This window comes from Aquarana catesbeiana, linkage group LG02 (assembly GCF_042186555.1).
Source record: "Aquarana catesbeiana isolate 2022-GZ linkage group LG02, ASM4218655v1, whole genome shotgun sequence".
In the NCBI taxonomy this organism is placed as follows: domain Eukaryota; kingdom Metazoa; phylum Chordata; class Amphibia; order Anura; family Ranidae; genus Aquarana; species Aquarana catesbeiana.
In genome coordinates, this window is record NC_133325.1 from 29,663,240 (window position 1) to 29,687,960 (window position 24,721).

At 45.4% G+C, this 24,721-nt stretch overlaps 1 protein-coding gene across 1 annotated transcript in view; it reads right to left on the minus strand.

The window, feature by feature from the left end:
* Nucleotides 1–1,708: 1,708 nt before the first annotated feature.
* Nucleotides 1,709–24,721, minus strand: part of LOC141126749 (uncharacterized) — a 65,035-nt gene continuing 42,022 nt past the window's right edge. Inside the window, exon 4 of the mRNA XM_073612714.1 lies at nt 1,709–5,704. Coding sequence (XP_073468815.1) covers nt 5,213–5,704 — 492 coding nt within the window. The 3' untranslated portion in view covers nt 1,709–5,212. The remainder of the gene's footprint in view (nt 5,705–24,721) is intronic.

The window sequence follows — 24,721 nt, forward strand, 5'->3', positions numbered from 1 at the left end:
AGAAGAGAAGAAAAGAAGAAGATGAAGAAGATGAAGAGAAGAGCGGGAGCCTCCCCCCCATGCCATGGGTGCGGAGCGGCCCGAGGAGAAGAAGATAGAAGACGCCGCGGAGGAGATGCTGGACGAGAACGCCGGAGGAAGAACCAGAAGAAGATGAAGGAAGAAAGAAGAAGCATTTAAATAAAGGAATTGTCAAAAACTGTCTCTTGTCATTTTTAACAGTTTTTTAGTGAAATGGTAGGGGTACTTTTGTACCCCCTTACCATTTCACACGGGGGGGGCGGGATTTGGGGGTCCCCTTGTTAAAGGGGGCTTCCAGATTCCGATAAGCCCCCCGCCCACAGACCCCCACAACCACCGGCCAGGGTTGTGGGGATGAGGCCCTTGTCCTCATCAACATGGGGACAAGGTGTTTTGGGGGGTTACCCCAAAGCACCCTCCCAATGTTGAGGGCATGTGGCCTGGTACGGTTCAGGGGGGGGGGTGCTCTCTCGTCCCCCCCTCTTTTCCTGTGGCCTGCCAGGCTGCGTGCTCCGATAAGGGTCTGGTATGGATTTTTGGGGGGACCCCACACCGGTTTTATTTTTTTTTGGCGCGGGGTTCCCCTTAAATCCATACCAGACTTGAAGGGTCTGGTATGGAATTTAGGGGGACCCCCACGTCTTTTCTTTTAAATTTTGGTTCGGGGTTCCCCTGTGGGGAATTCCCATGCCGTTTTTATCAATGAACTTCTATGTGTATTGTCGGACCGGCAATGCAATAGCCGCGGGTAGTTTTAAATGGCCTTTTTCCTTTCAAATGTCATTTTGCTGTCAGACGGTTCTAAACACGGGAAACATGCGCCCCTTTACAGGCATACTATAGACACCCCCCAGCTACGAAATTTAAAGGGATATTACACTTTTATTGTTTGACTTTAAGCATTATTAAAATCACTGCTCCTGAAAAAACGGCCGTTTTTAAAACTTTTTTTTGCATTGATCCATGTCCCCTGGGGCAGGACCCAGGTCCCCAAACACTTTTTATGACAATAACTTGCATATAAGCCTTTAAAATTAGCACTTTTGATTATTCATGTTCGTGTCCCATAGACTTTAACGGTGTTCGCGTGTTCGAACAAACTTTTTTCCTGTTCGCATGTTCTGGTGCGAACCGAACAGGGGGGTGTTCGGCTCATCCCTAGTTGTGTGACGGATTATTTATCGACAAAACAAAGTGTACTGCCATTCATGCATGATTCTAATGTTTGTTTCTTGAGCAATAAAAACCTTTTGATTTAAAAAAGGTACAAAACCTTCAATACTAGCTCCCCCGCAGTCCCCCTAAATTCTTACCTGAGCCCAATCTCGATCCAGTGCTGTGCCTAAGAGCAGAGTGCTGCCTCCTATCTCTCCCTCCTCTCAGGACATGGAGGCAGAAGCCATTGGTTATCACAGCCTGTGAGGATAGAGAGTGGGGGCGGGGCAGAGCTGTGCTGCGCTGCGTGTCTATGGACGCAAGCAGTGTGGCTCAGGATCGAGCCCGCATCAGTGCCCCCATAGTAAGCAGCTTGCTATGTGGCCACCTGCTGAAGAGGAAAAGCCTGGAGCGCTGGCAGGAGACCCCAGAAGGGAAGTTCGTTGCTGCTCTGTGCAAAACCATTACACAGAACAGGTAAGTATAACACATTTATCAAAAAAAATAAAAAATAAATTTAGAATCAATTTAAATACATTCAAACCCCCATATCTTTTTTTTTTTTTATTGCTCCTTCGGGCCATATTTCCAGAAATAAACACAATACAGATCAGTATTTAAAAGCAGAAAACATTTATAGTTACTGTATGTTCCAATACCAAAAACAGCAAAGAACAAAAATTATGCAATGTTGCAATACAAATGGAATGGAGCACAATTCGAACAGATGACCGGATATAAAAAAAAAAAAAAAAAAAAAAAAAAAAAGAAGAAACACTACTATTTTTTTTTTTTTTTTGGCACAGGTCTCGATACCTGGTCTCTCTATTTCTTTCATGTATCTATAGTGCTCTTCAAATACCCAATATCATCAGCCCAGGGGCCTGTGCACATGGATGTCCATTTTAGCTCTGACAGACCGTGCACACCGCTCCTTCTGCTTGTATCCAGCGGCTGTGGGCAGCAGAGGTCCTCATGGTAGAAAACTATTCTTTGTGCAATGACCCAAAAACAAAAATCTTGTTCTTATGAAGCATGCCAGTCCTTAGATGTGGTGGCTGCATTTGTTTTCCTCTTTTTCCTCTTTATTTTTACCTGGTGATCCTGTCAGTAACACACTTCCTGTCCTAGGGTGATAACGCTCAATCTCTGTACTGTATCTATGGAGGAGCAGTGTTGTCACCCCAGAACAGGAAGAGTGTTAGGACTACAGACTGACCTTTACATACACTATATTACCAAAAGTATTGGGACGCCTGCCTTTACACACACAAATTTTAATGACATCCCAGTGTTAGTCCGTAGGGTTCAATATTGAGTTGGCCCACCTTTTGCAGCTATAACAGCTTCAACTCTTCTGGGAAGACTGTCCACAAGGTTTAGGAGTGTGTCTATGGGAATGTTTGACCATTCTTCCAAATCATTTGGTAGAGAGGGGATTATGGTGTGGGGTTGTTTTTCAGGGGTTGGGCGTGTCCCCTTAGTTCCAGTGAAGGGAACTCTTAAGGTATCAGCATACCAAGACATTTTGGACAATTTCATGCTCCCAATTTTGTGGGAACAGTTTGGGGATGGCCCCTTCTTGTTCCATCATGACTGCGCACCAGTGTACAAAGCAAGGTCCATAAAGACATGGATGAGCAAGTTTGGGGTGGAGGAACCTGACTGTCCTGACCTCAACCCTATAGAACACCTTTGGGATGAATTAGAGGGGAGACTGCGAGCCATACCTTCTCATCCAACATCAGTGTCTGACCTCACAAATGTGCTTCTGGAAGAATGGTCAAACATTCCCATAGACACACTCCTAAACCTTGTGGACAGCCTTCCCAGAAGAGTTGAGGCTGTTATAGCTGCAAAGGGTGGACCAACTCAGTCCATAGGGTTCAATACTAAGACTGGGATGCCATTAAAGTTCATGTGTGTGTAAAGGCAGGCGTCCCAATACTTTTGGCAATAGTGTATACACAGTGAAGTGACTGGCCTCAGGTAATACACAGGGATGCAACTCATCCTCCTACATACGTTGTACCTGTTTATTTGCTGCCCTTTCTCTTCTACATCCATCAAAGTCCAGAATTTACACAGCATTTCTAAGCTTCAGAAGGCAGGGGGCAAAGACTTGACATCACACACAGCACAGAGAATGGGGCTGAGTGTATTGTGAAACCTGAGTGGATGAAAAGAACCCCCCCAAACACTTTCATAGGGAAACATGCATAGCTGAGGCTATCATTCACCTGCTGTGCGCTGGAGAGGGAGCAGGGCCATCCGCCTCTCGGATTGCTGGGTGTCGGCATAGACTGGCAGGAAGCATGAGGAGGAGGGAGCAGAAAGAAATCACACTTGCTGCTTTAGATGGGGGCTAGTACACACTATAGAAGGATAGGTTTTGTTCATTTTTCATTTCAGAGGTTTATAATCACTTTAACAAACAAAAAAAAGTCAGCAAATAAGAGAATGTTATTGTTGTTCGGGTTAACGTATGTCTCTATCCCATCACCCTCTATTATTCCAGCACACGTGATGGAAACAAGGTATAGCGATGCATGCATGTACATAAGCTAACTGTAACTAGACAGAGCTAATCCACACTGGAGTGAAAATCAACTCTCACAAAAAAAAATTTCTATACAAAATTCTGAAATTTCTGATTGTCTAAGCAGCACTGCACCTAAGGTCTCTAGGTCAGTCTGACCAGACTGCAGAGGGTTTAGGACTCTCCCTTGGGGTACATTTGTATCAAAATCAGCAGACATTTAAAGGGGTTGTAAAGGTGTTTTTTTTTTTTTTTTAAAATAACAAACATGTCATACTTACCTTCACTGTGCAGCTCGTTCTGCACAGAGTGGCCCCGAACCTGGTCTTCTGGGGTCCCTCGGCGGCTGTCTCAGCTCCTCCCCGCAAGCATTTACCACCTTCATGCGAGCTCTCTCGCACGGTGGTGAGTGCTTGCGGGCGCGCTCCCGTGATACAGCCGGCGGCTATAGCCGCTCGCTGTATCACTCGGCCCCGCCCCCCGGCGCGCCGCGTCATCGGATGTGATTGACAGCAGCGCGAGCCAATGGCTGCGCTGCTTTCAATCCATCCACTGCAGCCAATCAGCGGCCAGGGTGAGCGGAGGAACAGATGTCGGGAACGCGAAGCTGACTTTCGAGGCGTCAGGTAAGTAAAACGGGGGGGCTGGGGGCGGCGGTTCTGTCAGAAGTTTTTTCACCTTAATGCATAGAATGCATTAAGGTGAAAAAACTTTTACCTTTACAACCCCTTTAAACAGTAACAACAAATACTAATTTCTATATAAATACTGGCTAATCGAGCCATAAGGAGCAGAGCCCCTAATATAAGCAGGGGAGCCACAAGGGCCAAAGCCCCTAGTATAAAGGAGGGGAGCCATAAGGAGTAAAGCTCATAGGATAACGAGGGGAGCCATAAGGAGCAATAAAGAGCAAAGCCCCTAGTATAACGAGGGGTTTTCTGTGCCTCTAATATTCATACATAGTCATTTACGTATGAATATTCCGATCTGTGCACATGTCCTATCATGGCTGGTTCTCTTTAAAGAAGACATCAGAAAATAAAGTAAAAAAATATAAATCCACCTGCACCAGTAAACAGGACGGCTTGGTGCAGAACGAGAAAAATAAAATGTAGAAGTATAGACAATTTTAGGGGTGTTATTCTAAAACAGTTCAAAGGATAAGTGAACTTTAGGACAAAGTGCACTTACCCCTTTTAAACTGTTCCCTTGACCTAACCTAACCTAACCCTCCTTCCCTTTTACTGGACGCATGCTTCCCTTGATCTGACAGCCGTGGCCTCAGTAGTATGTTTACATGCCGCGTTGCGCCTCTGCATTATAGCCCCAGAGGCTTCTAAAGGAGCAGTGTCCTGAGGCAAGAGACTTTTGGAGACGGTCCCAGAGGACTAGAATGCACAGGTGTGGCCATCAAATCAAGGCAAGTATGCATCTGTGGAGGGGGGCGGGAGAGTTGGGTTAAGGCAGGGAAAAGGAGGCCAAAAATTTCTAATATTTTTAGGACCACTTCTGTCTTCTTAAAACCTCCAGAGCCTGCTCCCGCTCCTTCAACACCTCCTTCAGACGTTGGATTTTTTCATCCTTGGTTGTTTCATCGGGATACACAGACTCAAAGTGAAACCTCTGTCTTGGTGGAGGAGGAGCTTCACTGAAATGTCCAGCGATGTCCTGACTGGCATAAAAAGAATGGCTGTCTGAGGGTTCTGTATACATTTCTGGAGCACTGTCCTGGGCAGAGTACGACGTGCTTACATTGCTGTAGGCGGCGTTTGTTTCAGTTAATGCCGTCCCTTCTCTGGACATTGTGTGCGTCACGTCTGCTGTTCCAGCAGGGAGAGGTGCACTTGTTGTAGAAAATGACCTACGGTTATTTCCAGCTGTTTCAGAGGTCATACTGAAGTCATATGCGTCTTCACTTTTCCTCCGCTTTGAAATGCTGAAGGTTTCTGAAAATGGCAACTTTCTTCTCTCTGGATTTTCACTATAAGCCTGTTAAAAAATTATAATTGTTCAGTTACAAGACAAAATGAGAGCATAAAAGAAACACAGGTACAGCAGTCTGGCATAGAACTGTTCACAATGCATGAATGCCACATGAGAATATGGGACAAAAGCAGTACTTACAGAGGAACGTAAACCTCACCCGTATTTGTCCCCTCCTCCCAGCTTACCTGTATACAGAGCCTTGAAAAAAGTATTCATACCCCTAAAATTTTGCACATCTTGTCATGTTACAACCAAAAACGTAAATGTATTTTATTGGGATTTTATGTGATAGACCAACACAAAATTGCACATAATTGTGAAGTAAAAGGAAAAAGATAAATGGTTTTCAACATTTTTTGCAAATAAATATGTGAAAAGTGTGGGGTACATTTGTATGGCGCCCCCCGGAGTCAATACTTTGTAGAACCACCTTTCACTGCAATTATAGCTGCAAGTCTTTTTGGGGATGTCTATACCAGCTTTGCACATCTACAGAGGGACATTTTTGCCCATTCTTCTCTGCAAAATATCTCAAGCTCTGTCAGATTGGATGGAGAGCGTCTGTGAACAGAAATTTTATTGTCACAAATTCTCAATTGGATTTAGGTCTGGACTTTGACTGGATCATTCTAACACATGAATATCATTTGATCTAAACCATTCCATTGTAGATCTGGCTGTATGTTTAGGGTCGTTGTCATGCTGGAAGGTGAACCTCCGCCCCAGTGTCCCGAATGTAACGTCTACCCCAATGCAGGTGGTCAGACACTATAGATAGCTACTGTGTGCTTCACCTATAGCAGCCTCCTTTCCCTTAAGACAAGCAAGCCTACCGGTACTTGGTTGCCCCCAGGACTTATATACAATGCTATAGTGCCTGGCCACCACCACGGCAAGGCAGACGCAAACTGACCAAAGCAAACAGGTACTTGTAGTTTAGCAGACAGATAGCGTGGTTCTATGACAGTCCAGGTAAAGGCAGGTTGAGTTCAGGGAATAGTCCAATATCCGATCCAGGTCATACACAGGGAAATCCAATAGCAAAACAGGGAAAACGAATGGGAGGCTTGATCAGAACAATGCAGGTAACTCTGTCTCCATCATTAGAAAGAGATAGAGTGTTTGGTTTGCTTATATCAGGTGACTGATCAGATCAATCATCTTGCAGGTGAACACAGACAGGGGAAAAGCAACAGCCAACACTCGGGTGCTGGAATGAGGAACAGGGGCACTAAGTGATCATGACACCCAGTCTCAGGTCTTTTGCAGACTCTTAACAGGTTTTTTTCGAAGATTGTCCTGTATTTGGCTCCTTCCATCTTTCCGGCAACTCTGACCAGCTTCCCTGTTCATGCTGAAGAAAAGCATCCCCACAACATGAGGCTGCCATCACCATGTTTCACGGTGGGGATGGTGTGTTCAGGGTGATGTGCCGTGTTAGTTCTCCGCCACACATAGCAGTTTGTTTTTAGGCCAAAAAGTTCAACTTTGGTCTCATCTGACCAGAGCAAATTTGCTGTCCCCTCAAAATAACTCAACACACAGCCATTAATGTCTAAACCGCTGGCAACAAAAGTGAGTACACCCGTAAGTGAAAATGTCCAAATTGGGCCCAGTTAGCCATTTTCCCTCCCCAGTGCCATGTGACTCGTTAGTGTTACAAGGTCTCAGGTGTGAATGAGGAGCAGGTGTGTTAAATTTGGTGTTATCACTCTCACTCTCTCATACTGGTCCCTGGAAGTTCAACATGGCACCTCATGGCAAAGAACTCTCTGAGGATCTGGAAAAAAAAAATAAAAAATGTTGCTCTACATAAAGATGGCCTAGGCTGTAAGAAGATTGCCAAGGCCTTGAAACTGAGCGGCAGCATGGAGGCCAAAACCATGCAGCAGTTTAACAGGACAGATTCCACTCAGAACAGGCCTCGCCATGGTCAACCAAAGGAGTTGAGTGCACGTGCTCAGCGTCATATCCAGATGTTTTCTTTGGGAAATAGACGTATGAGTGCTGCCAGCATTGCTGCAGAGGTTGAAGGGGGTCAGCCTGTCAGTGCTCAGACCATATGCTGCATCAAATTGGTCTGCATGGCTGTCGTCCTAGAAGGAAGCCTCTTCTAAAGATGATGCACAAGAAAGCCTGCAGTTTGCTGAAGACAAGCAGTCTAAGGACATGGATTACTGGAATCATGTCCTGTGGTCTGATGAGACCAAGATAAACTTATTTGATTCAGATGATGTGAAGCGTGTGTGGTGGCAACCAGGTGAGGAGTACGAAGACAAGTGTGTCTTGCCTACAGTCAAGCATGGTGGTGGGAGTGTCCTGGTCTGGGGCTGCATGAGAGCTGCCGACACTGAGGAGCTACAGTTCATTGAAGGAACCATGAACGCCAACATGTACTGTGACATACTGAAGCAGAGCATGATCCCCTCCCTTCGGAGACTGGGCCGCTGGGCAGTATTCCAATATAACGACCCCAAACACACCTCCAAGACGCCCACTGCCTTGCTAAAGAAGCTGAGGGTAAAGGTGATGGAGAAGTGGAAGAATGTATCCGGACCTAAACCCTATTGACCATCTGTGGGGCATCCTCAAATGGAAGGTGGAGGAGCGCAAGGTCTCTAACATCCACCAGCTCCGTGATGTTGTTATGGAGGAGTGTAAGAGGATTCCAATGGCAACCTGTGAAGCTTAGGTGAACTCCATGCCCATAAGGGTTAAGGCAGTGCTGGAAAATAATGGTGGCCACACAAAATATTGACACTTTGGGCCCAATTTGGACATTTTCACTTAGGGGTGTACTCACTTTTGTTGCCAGCGGTTTAGACATTAATGGTTGTGTTGAATTATTTTGAGGGGACAGCAAAAAGTAAAAATAAAAAAAACTAAACTAACGTGGTTGCATAAGTGTGCACACCCATCAATAACTGGGGATGTAGCAGTGTTCAGAATTAGGCAATCTCATTTAAACTCATGGTAGCCCCCCTGGCGGTTTTCCCGAGTGTGGCTCGGGGTTAAAATTCAGTCCCATTAGCGGTAACCCCGAGCCACACTCGGGATCGCATTGCAGGATCCTGGGGCGGCGTTACTTACCTTGTCCCCGGGATCCTGCGATGTCCCCCGCAGTGTCCGTGGGCTCCGTCCTCTGCCCGAAGCCTCTCCGTGCCAGGCCCCGTTCCCTGCGAGCGTCGCGACGCACGGGGGGCGGAGCCTGGTGGCAAATTCAAAAAACTGTAAAAAGCATAACACATACAGTACTGTAATCTTACAAATTACAGTACTGTATGAAATTATTTCACATCCCTTTTGTCCCCAGTGCTTTGTCCTATGCTATATATACTGTTCTTTCTGGCTGGAAACTGGAGATTGTCCATAGCAACCAAAAAGTGTCCCTTTATGTCAAAAATGGTTTTAGACCAGCTAGAAAACAGCGATAGTAAATTAGAACACTTGCAGAATTGAGCGATAGTGAATCGTGGGGAAATTTATTTTATTATTATTTTATTTTTATTTTTTTAATTATTTATTTTTATTTATTATATTATAATTTATGTTTTTGTGTTTCAAACTTTATCATACCCGGGATATCTACTAGACTCTTGTTTGGACAGATTTAAGTGTGTTATTGTTAAGAATTACAGACCTACAATATAAAACGCCAAATTTCCATGCAAAATAATTGTACCGCTTTCAGCGCCTAAAATCCGAAAGAATCATACCGCCAAGGAGGTTAAATAGTTGTCCGTATACACCTGCCATCATTTAAAGTGCCTCTGATTAACCCCCAAATAAAGTCCAGCTGTTCTAGTAGGTCTTTCCTGAAATTTTCTTAGTCGCATCCTACAGCAAAAGCCACGGTCCGCAGAGAGCTTCCAAACCATCAGAGGGATCTCATTGTTAAAAGTTATCAGTCAGGAGAAGGGTAAAAAAATAATTTCCAAGGCATTAGATATACCATGGAACACAGTGAAGACAATCAAGTGGAGAAAATATGGTACAACAGTGACATTACCAAGAACTGGACGTCCCTCCAAAATTGATGAAAAGACGAGAAGACAACTGGTCAGGGAGGATGCCAAGAGGCCTACAGCAACAATAAAGGAGCTGCAGGAATATCTGGCAAGTACTGGCTGTGTGGTACATGTGACGAGACGGAAGCCTTTTCTTACCTAGAAAAACATCCAAGCCCAGCTAAATTTTTGCAAAAACACATCTGAAGTCTCCCAAAAGCATGTGGGGAAATGTATTATGGTCTAGGGCTGGGAGATTTTCTTTTAAAAAAAAAATCTTCGATTCTCTTAAAAAAAACTCGATTCACGATTCAAATCGAGTTTTTTTTTTGGAAACCGCGCCGGGCCCGAGGCGCTGCGGGCATGAGCTTTTAGGCGAGGCCGTGGCTTCGGCCTAGTCCGTGGCGTCCGGCCTAGCGGACTAGGCCGAAGCCGCGTCCTCGCCTAAAAACTCATGCCCGCAGCTCCTCGGGACCGGCGCGGTGAAAAAAAAAAAAAAAATCTAAAAAATCGATTTGCTTAAATTTTGAATCGATTTGACCTCTCAACTCGATTCAAGATTTAAATCGATTTTTTTCCCAGCCCTATTATGGTCTGATGAAACCAAGGTTGAACTTTTTGGCCATATTAGCAAAAGATATGTTTGGCGCAAAAACAACACTGCACATCACCAAAAGAACACCATACCCACCGTGAAGCATGGTGGTGGCAGCATAATGCTTTGGGGGTATTTTTCTGCAGCTGAAACAGGGGCCTTAGTCAAGGTAGAGGGAATTATGAACAGTTCCCAACACCAGTCAAAATTGGCACAAAACCTTCAGTCTTCTGCTATAAAGCTGAACATGAAGAGGAACGTCATCTTTCAGCATGACAACGACCCAAAGCATACATCCAAATCAACAAAAGAATGGATTCACCAGAAGAAGATTAAAGTTTTGGAATGTCCCAGCCAGAGCCCAGACCTGAATCCGATTGAAAATATGTGGGGTGGTCTGAAGAGGGATGTGCACAGAAGATGTCCTCACAATCTGATTTTGCAAAGAGAAGTGGGCAGATATTGCAAAGTCAAGACGTGCCATGCTGATAGAATCATACCCAAAAAGACTGAGTGCTGTAATAAAATCAAAAGGTGCTTTAAAAAGTATTAGTTTAAGGGGGTGCACACTTATGCAACCATATTATTTTAGTTTTTTATTTCTACTCCAATTGAGTTGTACAGTTTATAAGCAAATTAACTTAGTGTTGTACCAGTCCAAGGACTGACTGCCACATCCCTAATTAGTGGGCATGCAAAAGAGAGATTGCCCGTGGGACTTTATAGGCAGTGGGTAATAGAGTAACCAAGGTATAAAATATCCAAATAATTTTATTCAAAGTGTTAAAACAGTAATCAACATCACAATTTATCAATAAAACCAATAAAGAATCACCATACAAAAAAGCGATATACAGAACTCTGAACTCATTAGGGAGCCCCATATCGGTCTCATGTAGGTATGGACCAAATTCATACAGGGGTTCACCCTGCTATTCCCAACAATGTATGTATACTGATATACTTGTAATTTACCGTATTTATCGGCGTATAACACGCACAGGCCTATAACACGCACATTTATTTTAACCACTTGCCGACCGCCTCACGCATATATACGTGAGCAGGTCGGCACGGGCAGGCAAAATCACGTACCTGATACGTGATGCCTTCCCGCGGGCGGGGGGTCCGATCGGACCCCCCCCCGGTGCCCTGAGTGGTCGGCTCTTGTTCGCGGGCGATTAGGGGTCAGGGGGAGGCCATCCATTGATGGCCACCCCCTCCCGATCGCTCCCACGAATCAAATGCTTCCTCTCCCTCTGTAATGTAAACAGAGGGAGAGGAAGTGATGTAATCTCTCCTGGAGCCGGTCTTTTTGATCCGACGCCGAGGAGAGAAGACATCCAAGTAAGTGCACCAACACCACATACTCAGTAGAACACGCAGGCACACTTGTCACCCCCCTGTCACCCCCCGATCACCCCCCGATCACCCCCCTGTACCCCCTGTCACTCTGACACCAATAGCAGTGTTTTTTTTTTTTTTGCATTGGTGTCAGTTTGTCAGTTATAAGTGTTAGGGCAGTTAGGTTAGCCCCCTTTAGGTCTAGGGTACCCCCCCTTAGGTCCAGGGTACCCCCTAACCCCCCCTAATAAAAGTTAACCCCTTGATTACCCCCCGTCACCAGTGTCGCTAAGCGATCGTTTTTCTGATCGCTGTATTAGTGACACAGGTGACGCTAGTTTAGGGAGGTAAGTATATAGGTTCGCTGTCAGTGTTTTATAGCGACAGGGACCCCCATATACTACCTGCTAAAGGTTTTAACCCCCTGATTGCCCCCTAGTTAACCCTTTCACCAGCAATCACCGTATAAGTGTTACGGGTGACGCTGGTTAGATAGTTTGTTTTTTGTAGTTTATTACAGTTTATTACAGTTTATTATAGTTTTAGGGCACCCGCCGTTTATTACCTTATAAAGGTTTAACCCCCTAATTGCCCGGCGGTGATAGAAGTTAAGTTTTTAGGATCAGATAAGGTCTGCGTCGCCCCAGGCAGCGTCAGGTTAGCGCCAGTACCGCTAAAACCCACGCACGCAGCATACACCTCCCTTAGTGCTATAGTATCTGAACGGATCGATATCTGATCCGATCAGATCTATACTCCCCAGCAGTTTAGGGTTCCCTGAAACGCAGTGTTAGCGGGATCAGCCCAGATACCTGCTAGCACCTGCGTTTTGCTCCTCGGCCCAGCCCAGCCCAGCCCACCCAAGTGCAGTATCGATCGATTACTGACACTTACAAAACACTAAGCACACATAACTGCAGCGGTCGCAGAGTCAGGCCTGATCCCTGCGATCGCTAACAGTTTTTTGGTAGCGTTTTGAATCAGTCGCTGACAGTCGGGAGCTTTTTTGCCTGTGAGTCTCACTAGTGTACCCCTAAATTTAGAGGCCAAAATGGCAAATCGAAGGTACACTAGTGAAGAGGCCTACAGGATTCTGAGCATGACAGATAGTGAAGAGGAAGTCACTCATCTGTCAAGTTCAGGCTCAGAATACGATCCTGTAGAGGACAGCGGCTCCATGACAGATAGCTCTGACGACGGAGTTGTGGTCCCTGCTAAGGTCAGGCGTACCAGACCCCGAACTTATGCTGTCCTTGAAGTGCAAGAACCGCAGGGCTCTCGTATGGAGCAGAGAGGTACTAGCGCCGCTACTCCTTCTGGTGAACTGGCAAGCACCAGCGGCCTAGTACACCCTGGTCGTACATCCAGCACTGCAGTATCACGTGGTGACGTGGCGAGTCCCATAAGTGCAGTTCAAGCTGGCGAGGTGGCAAGCACTAGTAGTGTCCCGCTGCCACCAAGAAGACGAACACAGGCCCGTCGTGCCCATAGTGCCCTTCCTGCTGCATTGGCCAATCCGAATTGGGTACCCACCACTTCTGCAGCACCCGTACTTCCCCCTTTCACTGGCCAACCCGGAATTCAGGTGGAAACAGTTGACTTTACGCCACTGGATTTTTATTCACTGTTTTTCACCGAAGATCTCTATAGATCTATTGTGGACCAAAGCAATTTATACGCTGGTCAATACATCGCCACTATGCCCCAGTCCACCCTTGCCAGAGATTGGAGACCAATTACGGTCTCCGAATTTAAGATCTTTCTGGGCCTTTCCCTCCTCATGGGGTTGAATAAAAAGAGTGAGTTGCGGTCATATTGGTCCACTGACCCAATTTACCATTCACCCTTGTTCTCTGCTTCCATGGCCAGGGCACGATACGAGCAGATTTTGCGGTTCATGCACTTCAACGACAATGAACTCTGTCGTCCTCGTGGAGACCCTGAATACGATCGGCTCTACAAAATTCGGCCCCTCGTAAACCACTTCAACCAACGTTTTGCAGACTTGTTTACCCCCCATCAAGTTGTCTGCGTTGATGAGTCCCTGGTTAAATTTTCTGGCCGCTTGTCATTCAAACAGTACCTTCCCAGCAAGCGTGCCAGATACGGGGTCAAGATGTATAAGCTCTGTGACAGGGCCACAGGCTATACATGTAGATTTATGGTTTACGAGGGAAAAGATAGTCACGTAGAGCCGACAAACTGCCCTGACTACATAGGAAGCGCTGGCAAGATAGTGTGGGACTTGGTGTCACCCTTATTCGGAAAGGGGTACCACTTGTACGTGGACAATTATTATACGAGCGTGCCACTTTTTAGCCACCTTTTTGATCATCAGATTGGAGCATGTGGCACCGTGCGACCTAATCGCCGGGGCTTTCCCCAGCGGCTTGTAGATTCCCGTCTTAGGCTGGGGGAGAGAGCCTGCTTGAAGTATAATAATTTGCTCGCTATGAAGTGGAGGCATAAGAAGAATGTTTTCGTTCTCACCTCCCTTCATGCAGACACGATGGTCCAAATTCCTACGGCGACTGGTGTTGTGGAGAAACCCCTCTGTGTCCACGAATATAACCTTAATATGGGAGGGGTGGACCTCAACGACCAGTTGTTGGCGCCGTACCTAATTGCCCGTAAGGCCAGACGCTGGTACAAAAAAGTGTCTGTTTATTTATTTCAATTGGCTTTGCTGAATGCTTATGTGCTATACAGAGCTTCAGGACAGACTGGATCCTTCCTTAAATTCCAGGAAGAGATCGTCAGAGCCCTTCTGTATCCAGACGGTGCTCCACCTCACCTTCCCCAACCAAATGCAGTAAGCCGGCTGCATGAGAGGCATTTTCTTTATGCCCTCCCGAGTACCCCTACCCAACGAACCCCCCAAAAAAGATGTCGTGTCTGCAGCAAGCGCGGATTTAGGCGTGACACCCGGTATTGTTGTCCCCTCTGTCCTGGCAATCCTGGTCTTTGCATTGGTGAATGTTTTGAACGCTACCATACACTAGTGGAGTATTAGCGTAGGGTACAGCACTGCACAGACTAGGCACACTTCCACAGGGTCTCCCAAGATGCTGTCGCATTTTGAGAGACCCAAACCTGGTACCAGTTAAAAAAGTTAAAGTTACAAAAAAAAGTGTAAAAAAAACAAAAAAAAGTAAAAAAAAGAAAAAAACACAAAAAAAATATAAAATAAAAAAAACAAAAATAGTTGTTGTTTTATTGTTCTCTCTCTATTCTCTCTCTATTCTCTCTCTATTGTTCTGCATTCTATACTGCAATGTTTTATTGTTATGTTTTTATCATGTTTGCTTTATAGGTATGCAATTTTTTTATACTTTGTTTTTTTTTATTGTTAACCACCTTTGTGTTTTCAGGTACGCCATTCAGCTGCAGAGCGGATTTATTTATCTTGACAGCAACAGCGTTTGCTCCCACGATACATAAAGCCGCGACTCCAGCGCTGTCGGAGGTGATTTCACCACCACAGTTACATACTTCAGCATATATGCCGAAGCGTGGGGGCAGCAGTGGGTGGAGGAGCGATTTGCTCCTGCCTTTTGCGGGAGGATGCCCCCATGCTTCGGCATATATATTTTTTAGGTAGGCACTAGGGATGAGCCGAACACCCCCCTGTTCGGTTCGCACCAGAACATGCGAACAGGAAAAAAATTTGTTCGAACACGCGAACACCGTTAAAGTCTATGGGACACGAACATGAATAATCAAAAGTGCTAATTTTAAAGGCTAATATGCAAGTTATTGTCAATAAAAGTGTTTGGGGACCTGGGTCCTGCCCCAGGGGACATGGATCAATGCAAAAAAAAGTTTTAAAAACGGCCGTTTTTTCAGGAGCAGTGATTTTAATAATGCTTAAAGTCAAACAATAAAAGTGTAATATCCCTTTAAATTTCATACCTGGGGGGTGTCTATAGTATGCCTGTAAAGGGGCGCATGTTTCCCGTGTTTAGAACAGTCTGACAGCAAAATGACATTTTGAAGGAAAAAACTCATTTAAAACTACCGCGGCTATTGCATTGCCGACAATACACATAGAAGTTCATTGATAAAAACGGCATGGGAATTCCCCACAGGGCAACCCCGAACCAAAATTAAAAAAAAAAAATGATGTGGGAGTCCCCCTAAATTCCATACAAGGCCCTTCAGGTCTGGTATGGATATTAAGGGGAACCCCAGCCAAAATTTAAAAAAAAAATTGACGTGGGGTTCCCCCTAAATTCCATACCAGACCCTTCAGGTCTGGTATGGATTTTAAGGGGAACCCCGCGCCAAAAAAAAAAAAAAAAAACGGCGTGGGGTCCCCCTAAAAATCCATACCAGACCCTTATCCGAGCACGCAACCTGGCAGGCCGCAGGAAAAGAGGGGGGGACGAGAGTGCGGCCCCCCCCCCCTCCTGAACCGTACCAGGCCACATGCCCTCAACATTGGGAGGGTGCTTTGGGGTAGCCCCCCAAAGCACCTTGTCCCCATGTTGATGAAGACAAGGGCCTCATCCCCACAACCGTGGCCGGTGGTTGTGGGGGTCTGCGGGCGGGGGGCTTATCGGAATCTGGAAGCCCCCTTTAACAAGGGGACCCCCAGATCCCGGCCCCCCCCCTGTGTGAAATGGTAAGGGGTTACTTACCCCTACCATTTCACTAAAAAACTGTCAAAAATGTTAAAAATGACAAGAGACAGTTTTTGACAATTCCTTTATTTAAATGCTTCTTCTTTCTTCCTTCATCTTCTTCTTCTTCTGGTTCTTCTGGCTCTTCTGGTTCTTCCTCCGGCGTTCTCGTCCAGCATCTCCTCCGCGGCGTCTTCTATCTTCTTCTCCTCGGGCCGCTCCGCACCCATGGCATGAGGGGGGAGGCTCCCGCTCTTCTCTTCATCTTCTTCTTCATCTTCATCTTCTTCTTCATCTTCTTCTTCTTCTTCTTCTTCTCTTCTTCATCTCTTCTTCCTTCTTCATTTCTTCTGCGGGCCGCTCCGCATCCATGCATGGAGGGAGGCTCCCGCTGTGTGACGGCGTCTCTTCGTCTGACGGTTCTTAAATAACGGGGGGCGGGGCCACCCGGTGACCCCGCCCCCCTCTGACGCACGGGACATGACGGGACTTCCCTGTGGCATTCCCCGTGACGTCACAGGGAAGTCCCGTCAATTCACCGTGCGTCAGAGGGGGGCGGGGTCACCGGATGGCCCCGCCCCCCGTTATTTAAGAACCGTCAGACGAAGAGACGCCGTCACACAGCGGGAGCCTCCCTCCATGCATGGATGCGGAGCGGCCCGCAGAAGAAATGAAGAAGGAAGAAGAGATGAAGAAGAGAAGAAGAAGAAGAAGAAGAAGATGAAGAAGAAGATGAAGATGAAGAAGAAGATGAAGAGAAGAGCGGGAGCCTCCCCCCTCATGCCATGGGTGCGGAGCGGCCCGAGGAGAAGAAGATAGAAGACGCCGCGGAGGAGATGCTGGACGAGAACGCCGGAGGAAGAACCAGAAGAGCCAGAAGAACCAGAAGAAGAAGAAGATGAAGGAAGAAAGAAGAAGCATTTAAATAAAGGAATTGTCAAAAACTGTCTCTTGTCATTTTTAACATTTTTGACAGTTTTTTAGTGAAATGGTAGGGGTAAGTAACCCCTTACCATTTCACACAGGGGGGGGGGCGGGATCTGGGGGTCCCCTTGGTAAAGGGGGCTTCCAGATTCCGATAAGCCCCCCGCCCGCAGACCCCCACAACCACCGGCCACGGTTGTGGGGATGAGGCCCTTGTCTTCATCAACATGGGGACAAGGTGCTTTGGGGGGCTACCCCAAAGCACCCTCCCAATGTTGAGGGCATGTGGCCTGGTACGGTTCAGGAGGGGGGGGGGGCCGCACTCTCGTCCCCCCCTCTTTTCCTGCGGCCTGCCAGGTTGCGTGCTCGGATAAGGGTCTGGTATGGATTTTTAGGGGGACCCCACGCCGTTTTTTTTTTTTTTTTTGGCGCGGGGTTCCCCTTAAAATCCATACCAGACCTGAAGGGTCTGGTATGGAATTTAGGGGGAACCCCACGTCAATTTTTTTTTAAAATTTTGGCTGGGGTTCCCCTTAATATCCATACCAGACCCGAAGGGCCTTGTATGGAATTTAGGGGGACCCCCACATCATTTTTTTTTTTTAATTTTGGTTCGGGGTTGCCCTGTGGGGAATTCCCATGCCGTTTTTATCAATGAACTTCTATGTGTATTGTCGGCAATGCAATAGCCGCGGGTAGTTTTAAATGAGTTTTTTCCTTCCAAATGTCATTTTGCTGTCAGACTGTTCTAAACACAGGAAACATGCGCCCCTTTACAGGCATACTATAGACACCCCCCAGGTACGAAATTTAAAGGGATATTACACTTTTATTGTTTGACTTTAAGCATTAATAAAATCACTGCTCCTGAAAAAACGTCCGTTTTTAAAACTTTTTTTTGCATTGATCCATGTCCCCTGGGGCAGGACCCGGGTCCCCAAACACTTTTTATGACAATAACTTGCATATAAGCCTTTAAAATTAGCACTTTTGATTTCTCCCATAGACTTTTAAAGGGTGTTCCTCGGCATTCGAATTTGCCGCGAACACCCCAAATTGTTCGCTGTTCGGCGAACTTGCGAACAGCCAATGTTCGAGTAGAACATGAGTTCGACTCGAACTCGAAGCTCATCCCTAGTAGGCACAGGTTGCGTTAAATGTTTTATTTTTTACTATGTTTTTTTTGTATTTTGCTTTGCAGGTATGGTAAGTATTACTGTTATACTGTAATGTTACTTTGTTTTTTTGTTAACCATCATTTGCTTAGCAGGTACGCCATTCAGCTGCAGAGCGGATTTATTTATCTTGACAGCAACAGCGTTTGCTCCCACGATACATAAAGCCGCGACTCCAGCGCTGTCGGAGGTGATTTCACCACCACAGTTACATACTTCAGCATATATGCCGAAGCGTGGGGGCAGCAGTGGGTGGAGGAGCGATTTGCTCCTGCCTTTTGCGGGAGGATGCCCCCATGCTTCGGCATATATATACGGTGCATGTATGCCCATCATTAGAAGTGGGTGGATGAAGGGAGGTATTCTAATGGTGGGCATACCCACCGATCAATATCTTTTTTTCGTTCAGCCCACAGGCTGCATGAAAAAAAAGTTTACAATGTATGCCCAACAAGGACCAGCAACGTACTGGTATGTTGCTGGACTTTGAGTGGTTATACCAGAATGATGCCTGCAGGTTTAGGTATCATCTTGGTATCATTCTTTTCAGCCAGTGGTCGGCTTTCTTGTAAAAGCAATCCTAGCGGCTAATTAGCCTCTAGACTGCTTTTACAAGCAGTGGGAGGGAATGCCCCCCCCCCCCCACACCGTCGTCCATGTTTTTCTCTGGCTCTCCTGTCCCAACAGGGAACTTGAGAATGCAGCCGGTGATTCAGCCAGCTGACCATAGAGCTGATCAGAGACCAGAATGGCTCCAAACATCTCTATGGCCTAAGAAACTGGAAGCTACAAGCATTTCATGACTTAGATTTCGCCGGATGTAAACAGCGCCATTGGGAAATTGGGAAAGCATTTTATGACACCGATCTTGGTGTGGTCAGATGCTTTGAGGGCAGAGGAGAGATCTAGGGTCTAATAGACCCCAATTTTTTCTAAAAAGAGTACCTGTCACTACCTATTGCTATCATGGGGGATATTTACATTCCCTGAGATAACAATAAAAATGATAAAAAAAAAATAAAAATGAAAGGAACAGTTTAAAAATAAGATAAAAAAGCAAAAAAAAAAATAAAAAAAAAAAATAAAAAAAAAAAAAGCACCCCTGCCCCCCCCCGCTCTCGCACAAAGGCGAACGCAAGCGTCGGTCTGGCGTCATATGTAAACAGCAATTGCACCATGCATGTGAGGTATCACCGCAAAGGTCAGATCGAGGGCAGTAATTTTAGCAGTAGACCTCCTCTGTAAATCTAAAGTGGTAACCTGTAAAGGCTTTTAAGGGCTTTTAAAAATGTATTTAGTTTGTCGCCACTGCACGTTTGTGCGCAATTTTAAAGCATGTCATGTTTGGTATCCATGTACTCGGCCTAAGATCATCTTTTTTATTTCATCAAACATTTTGACAAAATAGTGTGTTTTAGTGTATTAAAATTTAAAAAAGTGTGTTTTTTCCCCAAAAAATGCGTTTGAAAAATCGCTGCGCAAATACTGTGTGAAAAAAAAAAATGAAACACCCACCATTTTAATCTGTAGGGCATTTGCTTTAAAAAAATATATAATGTCTGAGGGTTCAAAGTAATTTTTTTGCAAAAAAAAATAATTCTTTCATGTAAACAATAAGTGTCAGAAAGGGCTTTGTCTTCAAGTGGTTAGAAGAGTGGTCGATGTGTGACATAAGCTTCTAAATGTTGTGCATAAAATGCCAGGACAGTTCAAAACCCCCCCAAATGACCCCATTTTGGAAAGTAGACACCCCAAGCTATTTGCTGAGAGGCATGTCGAGTCCATTGAATATTTTATATTGTGACACAAGTTGCGGGAAAAAGACAAATTTTTTTTTTTTTTGCACAAAGTTGTCACTAAATGATATATTGCTCAAACATGCCATGGGAATATGTGAAATTGCACCCCAAAATACATTCTGTTGCTTCTCCTGAGTACGGGGATACCACATGTGTGAGACTTTTTGGGAGCCTAGCCGCGTACGGGACCCCGAAAACCAAGCCCCGCCTTCAGGCTTTCTAAGGGCGTAAATTTTTGATTTCACTCTTCACTGCCTATCACAGTTTCGGAGGCCATGGAATGCCCAGATGGCACAACCCCCCCCCAAATGACCCCATTTTGGAAAACAGACACCCAAAGCTATTTGCTGAGAGGTATAGTGAGTATTTTGCAGACCTCACTTTTTGTCACAAAGTTTTGAAAATTGAAAAAAGAAAAAAAAAATACGTTTTTCTTGCCTTTCTTCATTTTCAAAAACAAATGAGAGCTGCAAAATACTCACCATGCCTCTCAGCAAATAGCTTGGGGTGTCTACTTTCCAAAATGGGGTCATTTGGGGGGGTTTTGTGCCATCTTGGCATTTTATGGCCTTCAAAAGTGTGATAGGTAGTGAGGAGTAAAATCAAAAATGTATGCCCTTAGAAATCCTGAAGGCGGTGCTTGGTTTTCGGGGCCCCGTACGCGGCTAGGCTCCCAAAAAGTCCCACACATGTGGTATCCCCGTACTCAGGAGAAGCAGCAGAATATATTTTGGGGTGTAATTCCACATATGCCCATGGCATGTTTGAACAATATATCATTTAGTGACAACTTTGTGCAAAAAAAAATTAAAAAAAAAAAAAATTGTCACTTTCCCGCAACTTGTGTCAAAATATAAAATATTCCATGGACTCAACATGCCTCTCAGCAAATAGCTTGGGGTGTCTACTTTCCAAAATGGGGTCAATTGGGGGGGGTTTGTGCCATCTGGGCATTTTATGGCCTTCAAAAATGTGATAGGTAGTGGGGAGTGAAATTACAACTTTACACCCTTAGAAATCCTGAAGGCGGTGCTGGGTTTTCGGGGCCCCGTACGCAGCTAGGCTCCCAAAAAGTCCCACACATGTGGTATCCCCGTACTCAGGAGAATCAGCAGAATGTATTTTGGGGTGCAATTCCACATATGCCCATGGCCTGTGTGAGCAATATATCATTTAGTGACAACTTTGTGCAAAAAAAAAAAAAAATTCTCACATTCCCGCAACTTGTGTCAAAAAATAAAATATTCCATGGACTCAACATGCCTCTCAGCAAATAGCTTGGGGTGTCTACTTTCCAAAATGGGGTCATTTGGGGGGCTTTTGTGCCATCTTGGCATTTTATGGCCTTCAAAACTCTGATAGGTAGTGAGGAGTGAAATGAAAAATTTATGCCCTTAGAAATCCTAAAGGCGGTGATTGGTTTTCGGGGCCCCGTACGCGGCTAGGCTCCCAAAAAGTCCCACACATGTGGTATCCCCATACTCAGGAGAAGCAGCTAAATGTATTTTGGGGTACAATTCCACATATGCCCATGGCCTGTGTGAGCAATATATCATTTAGTGACAACTTTGTGCAAAAAAAAAAAAAATTGTCACATTCCCACAACTTGTGTCAAAAAATAAAATATTCCATGGACTCAACATACCTCTCAGCAAATAGCTTGGGGTGTCTACTTTCCAAAATGGGGTCATTTGGGGGTGTTTTGTGCCATCTTGGCATTTTATGGCCTTCAAAACTGTGATAGGTAGTGAGGAGTGTAATCAAAAATCTATGCCCTTAGAAATCCTGAAGGCGGTGCTTGGTTTTCGGGGCCCCATACGCGGCTAGGCTCCCAAAAAGTCCCACACATGTGGTATCCCCGTACTCAGGAGAAGCAGCTGAATGTATTTTGGGGTGCAATTCCACATATGCCCATGGCCTGTGTGAGCAATATATCATTTAGTGACAACTTTTTGTAAATTTTTTTTTTTTTTTTTGTCATTATTCAATCACCTGGGACAAAAAAAATAAATATTCAATGGGTTCAACATGCCTCTCAGCAATTTCCTTGGGGTGTCTACTTTCCAAAATGGGGTCATTTGGGGGGGTTTTGTACTGCCCTGCCATTTTAGCACCTCAAGAAATGACATAGGCAGTCATAAACTAAAAGCTGTGTAAATTCCAGAAAATGTACCCTAGTTTGTAGGCGCTATAACTTTTGCGCAAACCAATAAATATACGCTTATTGACTTTTTTTTTACCAAAGACATGTGGCCGAATACATTTTGGCCTAAATGTATGACTAAAATTGAGTTTATTGGATTTTTTTTATAACAAAAAGTAGAAAATATCATTTTTTTTCAAAATTTTCGGTCTTTTTCCGTTTATAGCGCAAAAAATAAAAATGGCAGAGGTGATCAAATACCATCAAAAGAAAGCTCTATTTGTGGGAAGAAAAGGACGCAAATTTCGTTTGGGTACACCATTGCATGACCGCGCAATTAGCAGTTAAAGCGACGCAGTGCCAAATTGTAAAAAGTGCTCTGGTCAGGAAGGGGGTAAATCCTTCCGGGGCTGAAGTGGTTAAGAAGGAAGTTTCAGAAAAAAAAACTTTAATTTTAAATAAGGAACTTTGGGTCAGTGGCTATCTGCAGCCTCACCATTGCCATCAATGCAGCCTGATCAATGCTCATCTGCAGCCTCACAAGTGCCATTAATGCAGCCTCATCAGTCCACATCAATGCAGCAGCCTCCCCATTGCCATCAATGCAGCAACTTCACCATTGCCATCAATGTAGCAACATCACCATTGCCTTCAATGCAGCAGCATCACCATTGCCTTCAATGCAGCAGCATCACCATTGCCTTCAATGCAGCAGCATCACCATTGCCTTCAATGCAGCAGCATCACCATTGCCTTCAATGCAGCAGCATCACCATTGCCTTCAATGCAGCAGCATCACCATTGCCTTCAATGCAGCAGCATCACCATTGCCATCAATGCAGCAGCATCACCATTGCCATCAATGCAGCAGCCTCACCATTGCCATTACTGCAGCCTGATCGATGCCCTTCTGCAGTTTAGAGGGGACAGGGAGCGGGGCGGGACGAGCGCCGACAGATTACATACAGTGAGAATCTCCTATGATAGACAGAACAGTGGTCCAATGGTGGCCCAGGAGATGGGACTTCCTATTACAGAGGCCGCCAAGTAAACAGGAGATTCTCACTGTATGTAATCTGATGGCGCTCGTCCCGCCCCCCTCCCTGTCCCCTTCGAGGTGGCTAAAATTGAAGTATTGGCGTATAACACGCACATGCTATTTGCACCCGATTTTCATGGTGAAAAAGCGAGTGTTATACGCCAATAAATACAGTATATTCTTAGACGATTGTACTTTGTCTTCAATTCCCCCTGATGAAGGAATTTACCCTATATTTCCAAAACACCTTGGGAATCTCTGGGTGAACCCCTGTATGAATTGGGTCCATATGAGACCGATATGGGGTTCCCTAATGAGTTCAGAGTACTGTATATCGCTTTTTTTTTTAATGGTGATTCTTTATTGGTTTTATTGATAAATTGTGATGTTGTTTACTGTTTTAACATTTTGAATAAAATTATTTGGATATTTTTATACCTTGATTACTCTATTACACACTGCCTATAAAGTCCCATTGGGGATCTCTCTTTAGCACACTGTACAGTTTATAGGTCACATTAAAAGGTGGAAAAAGTTCTGAAATGATCTATCTTTGTCTCATTTTTTTTACATCATAGAAATCAGACATTTCAACAGGGGTGTGTAGACTTTTTATATCCACTATATGTTGTGCCCATGGGCCATGTGCATCATTTTAACTGATAACGTTGTTATTTTGGAGTTAGGTGGAGGGATGCAACATTTCTTTGTTTTGACTTTAAAGCAGGGGTAGGCAACCTTTTGAGCACAGTGTGCAGAGAAATATTTTTAAAGAAATTGAGTGACAATTTTATAACAAAAAAATGTCAACTTTGCACTCTCAATCACGAAAAGGATTTTTTATAAAGTAAATGCTGTAAACTACTTGAGTAGTAGTGAGAAATTAACATCCTGAACTCTCACGCCTCAGATCAGTCCCAATTCATGGACCTTCACACCTCAGATCACTGTAACCCCCTGCACATCTGCCCCACCTCTGTACCCCCCTGCACATCTGCCCCACCTCTGTATCCCCCCTGCACATCTGCCCCACCTCTGTATCCCCCCTGCACATCTGCCCCACCTCTGTATCCCCCCTGCACATCTGCCCCACCTCTGTATCCCCCTGCACATCTGCCCCACCACTGTAACCCCCCTGCACATCTGCCCCACCACTGTAACCCCCCTGCACATCTGCCCCACCACTGTAACCCCCCTGCACATCTGCCCCACCACTGTAACCCCCCTGCACATCTGCCCCACCGCTGTACCCCCTGCACATCTGCCCCACCGCTGTACCCCCTGCTCACCTGCCCCACCACTGTACCGCCCTGCACATCTGCCCCACCACTGTACCCCCTGCACATCTGCCCCACCACTGTACCCCCTGCAC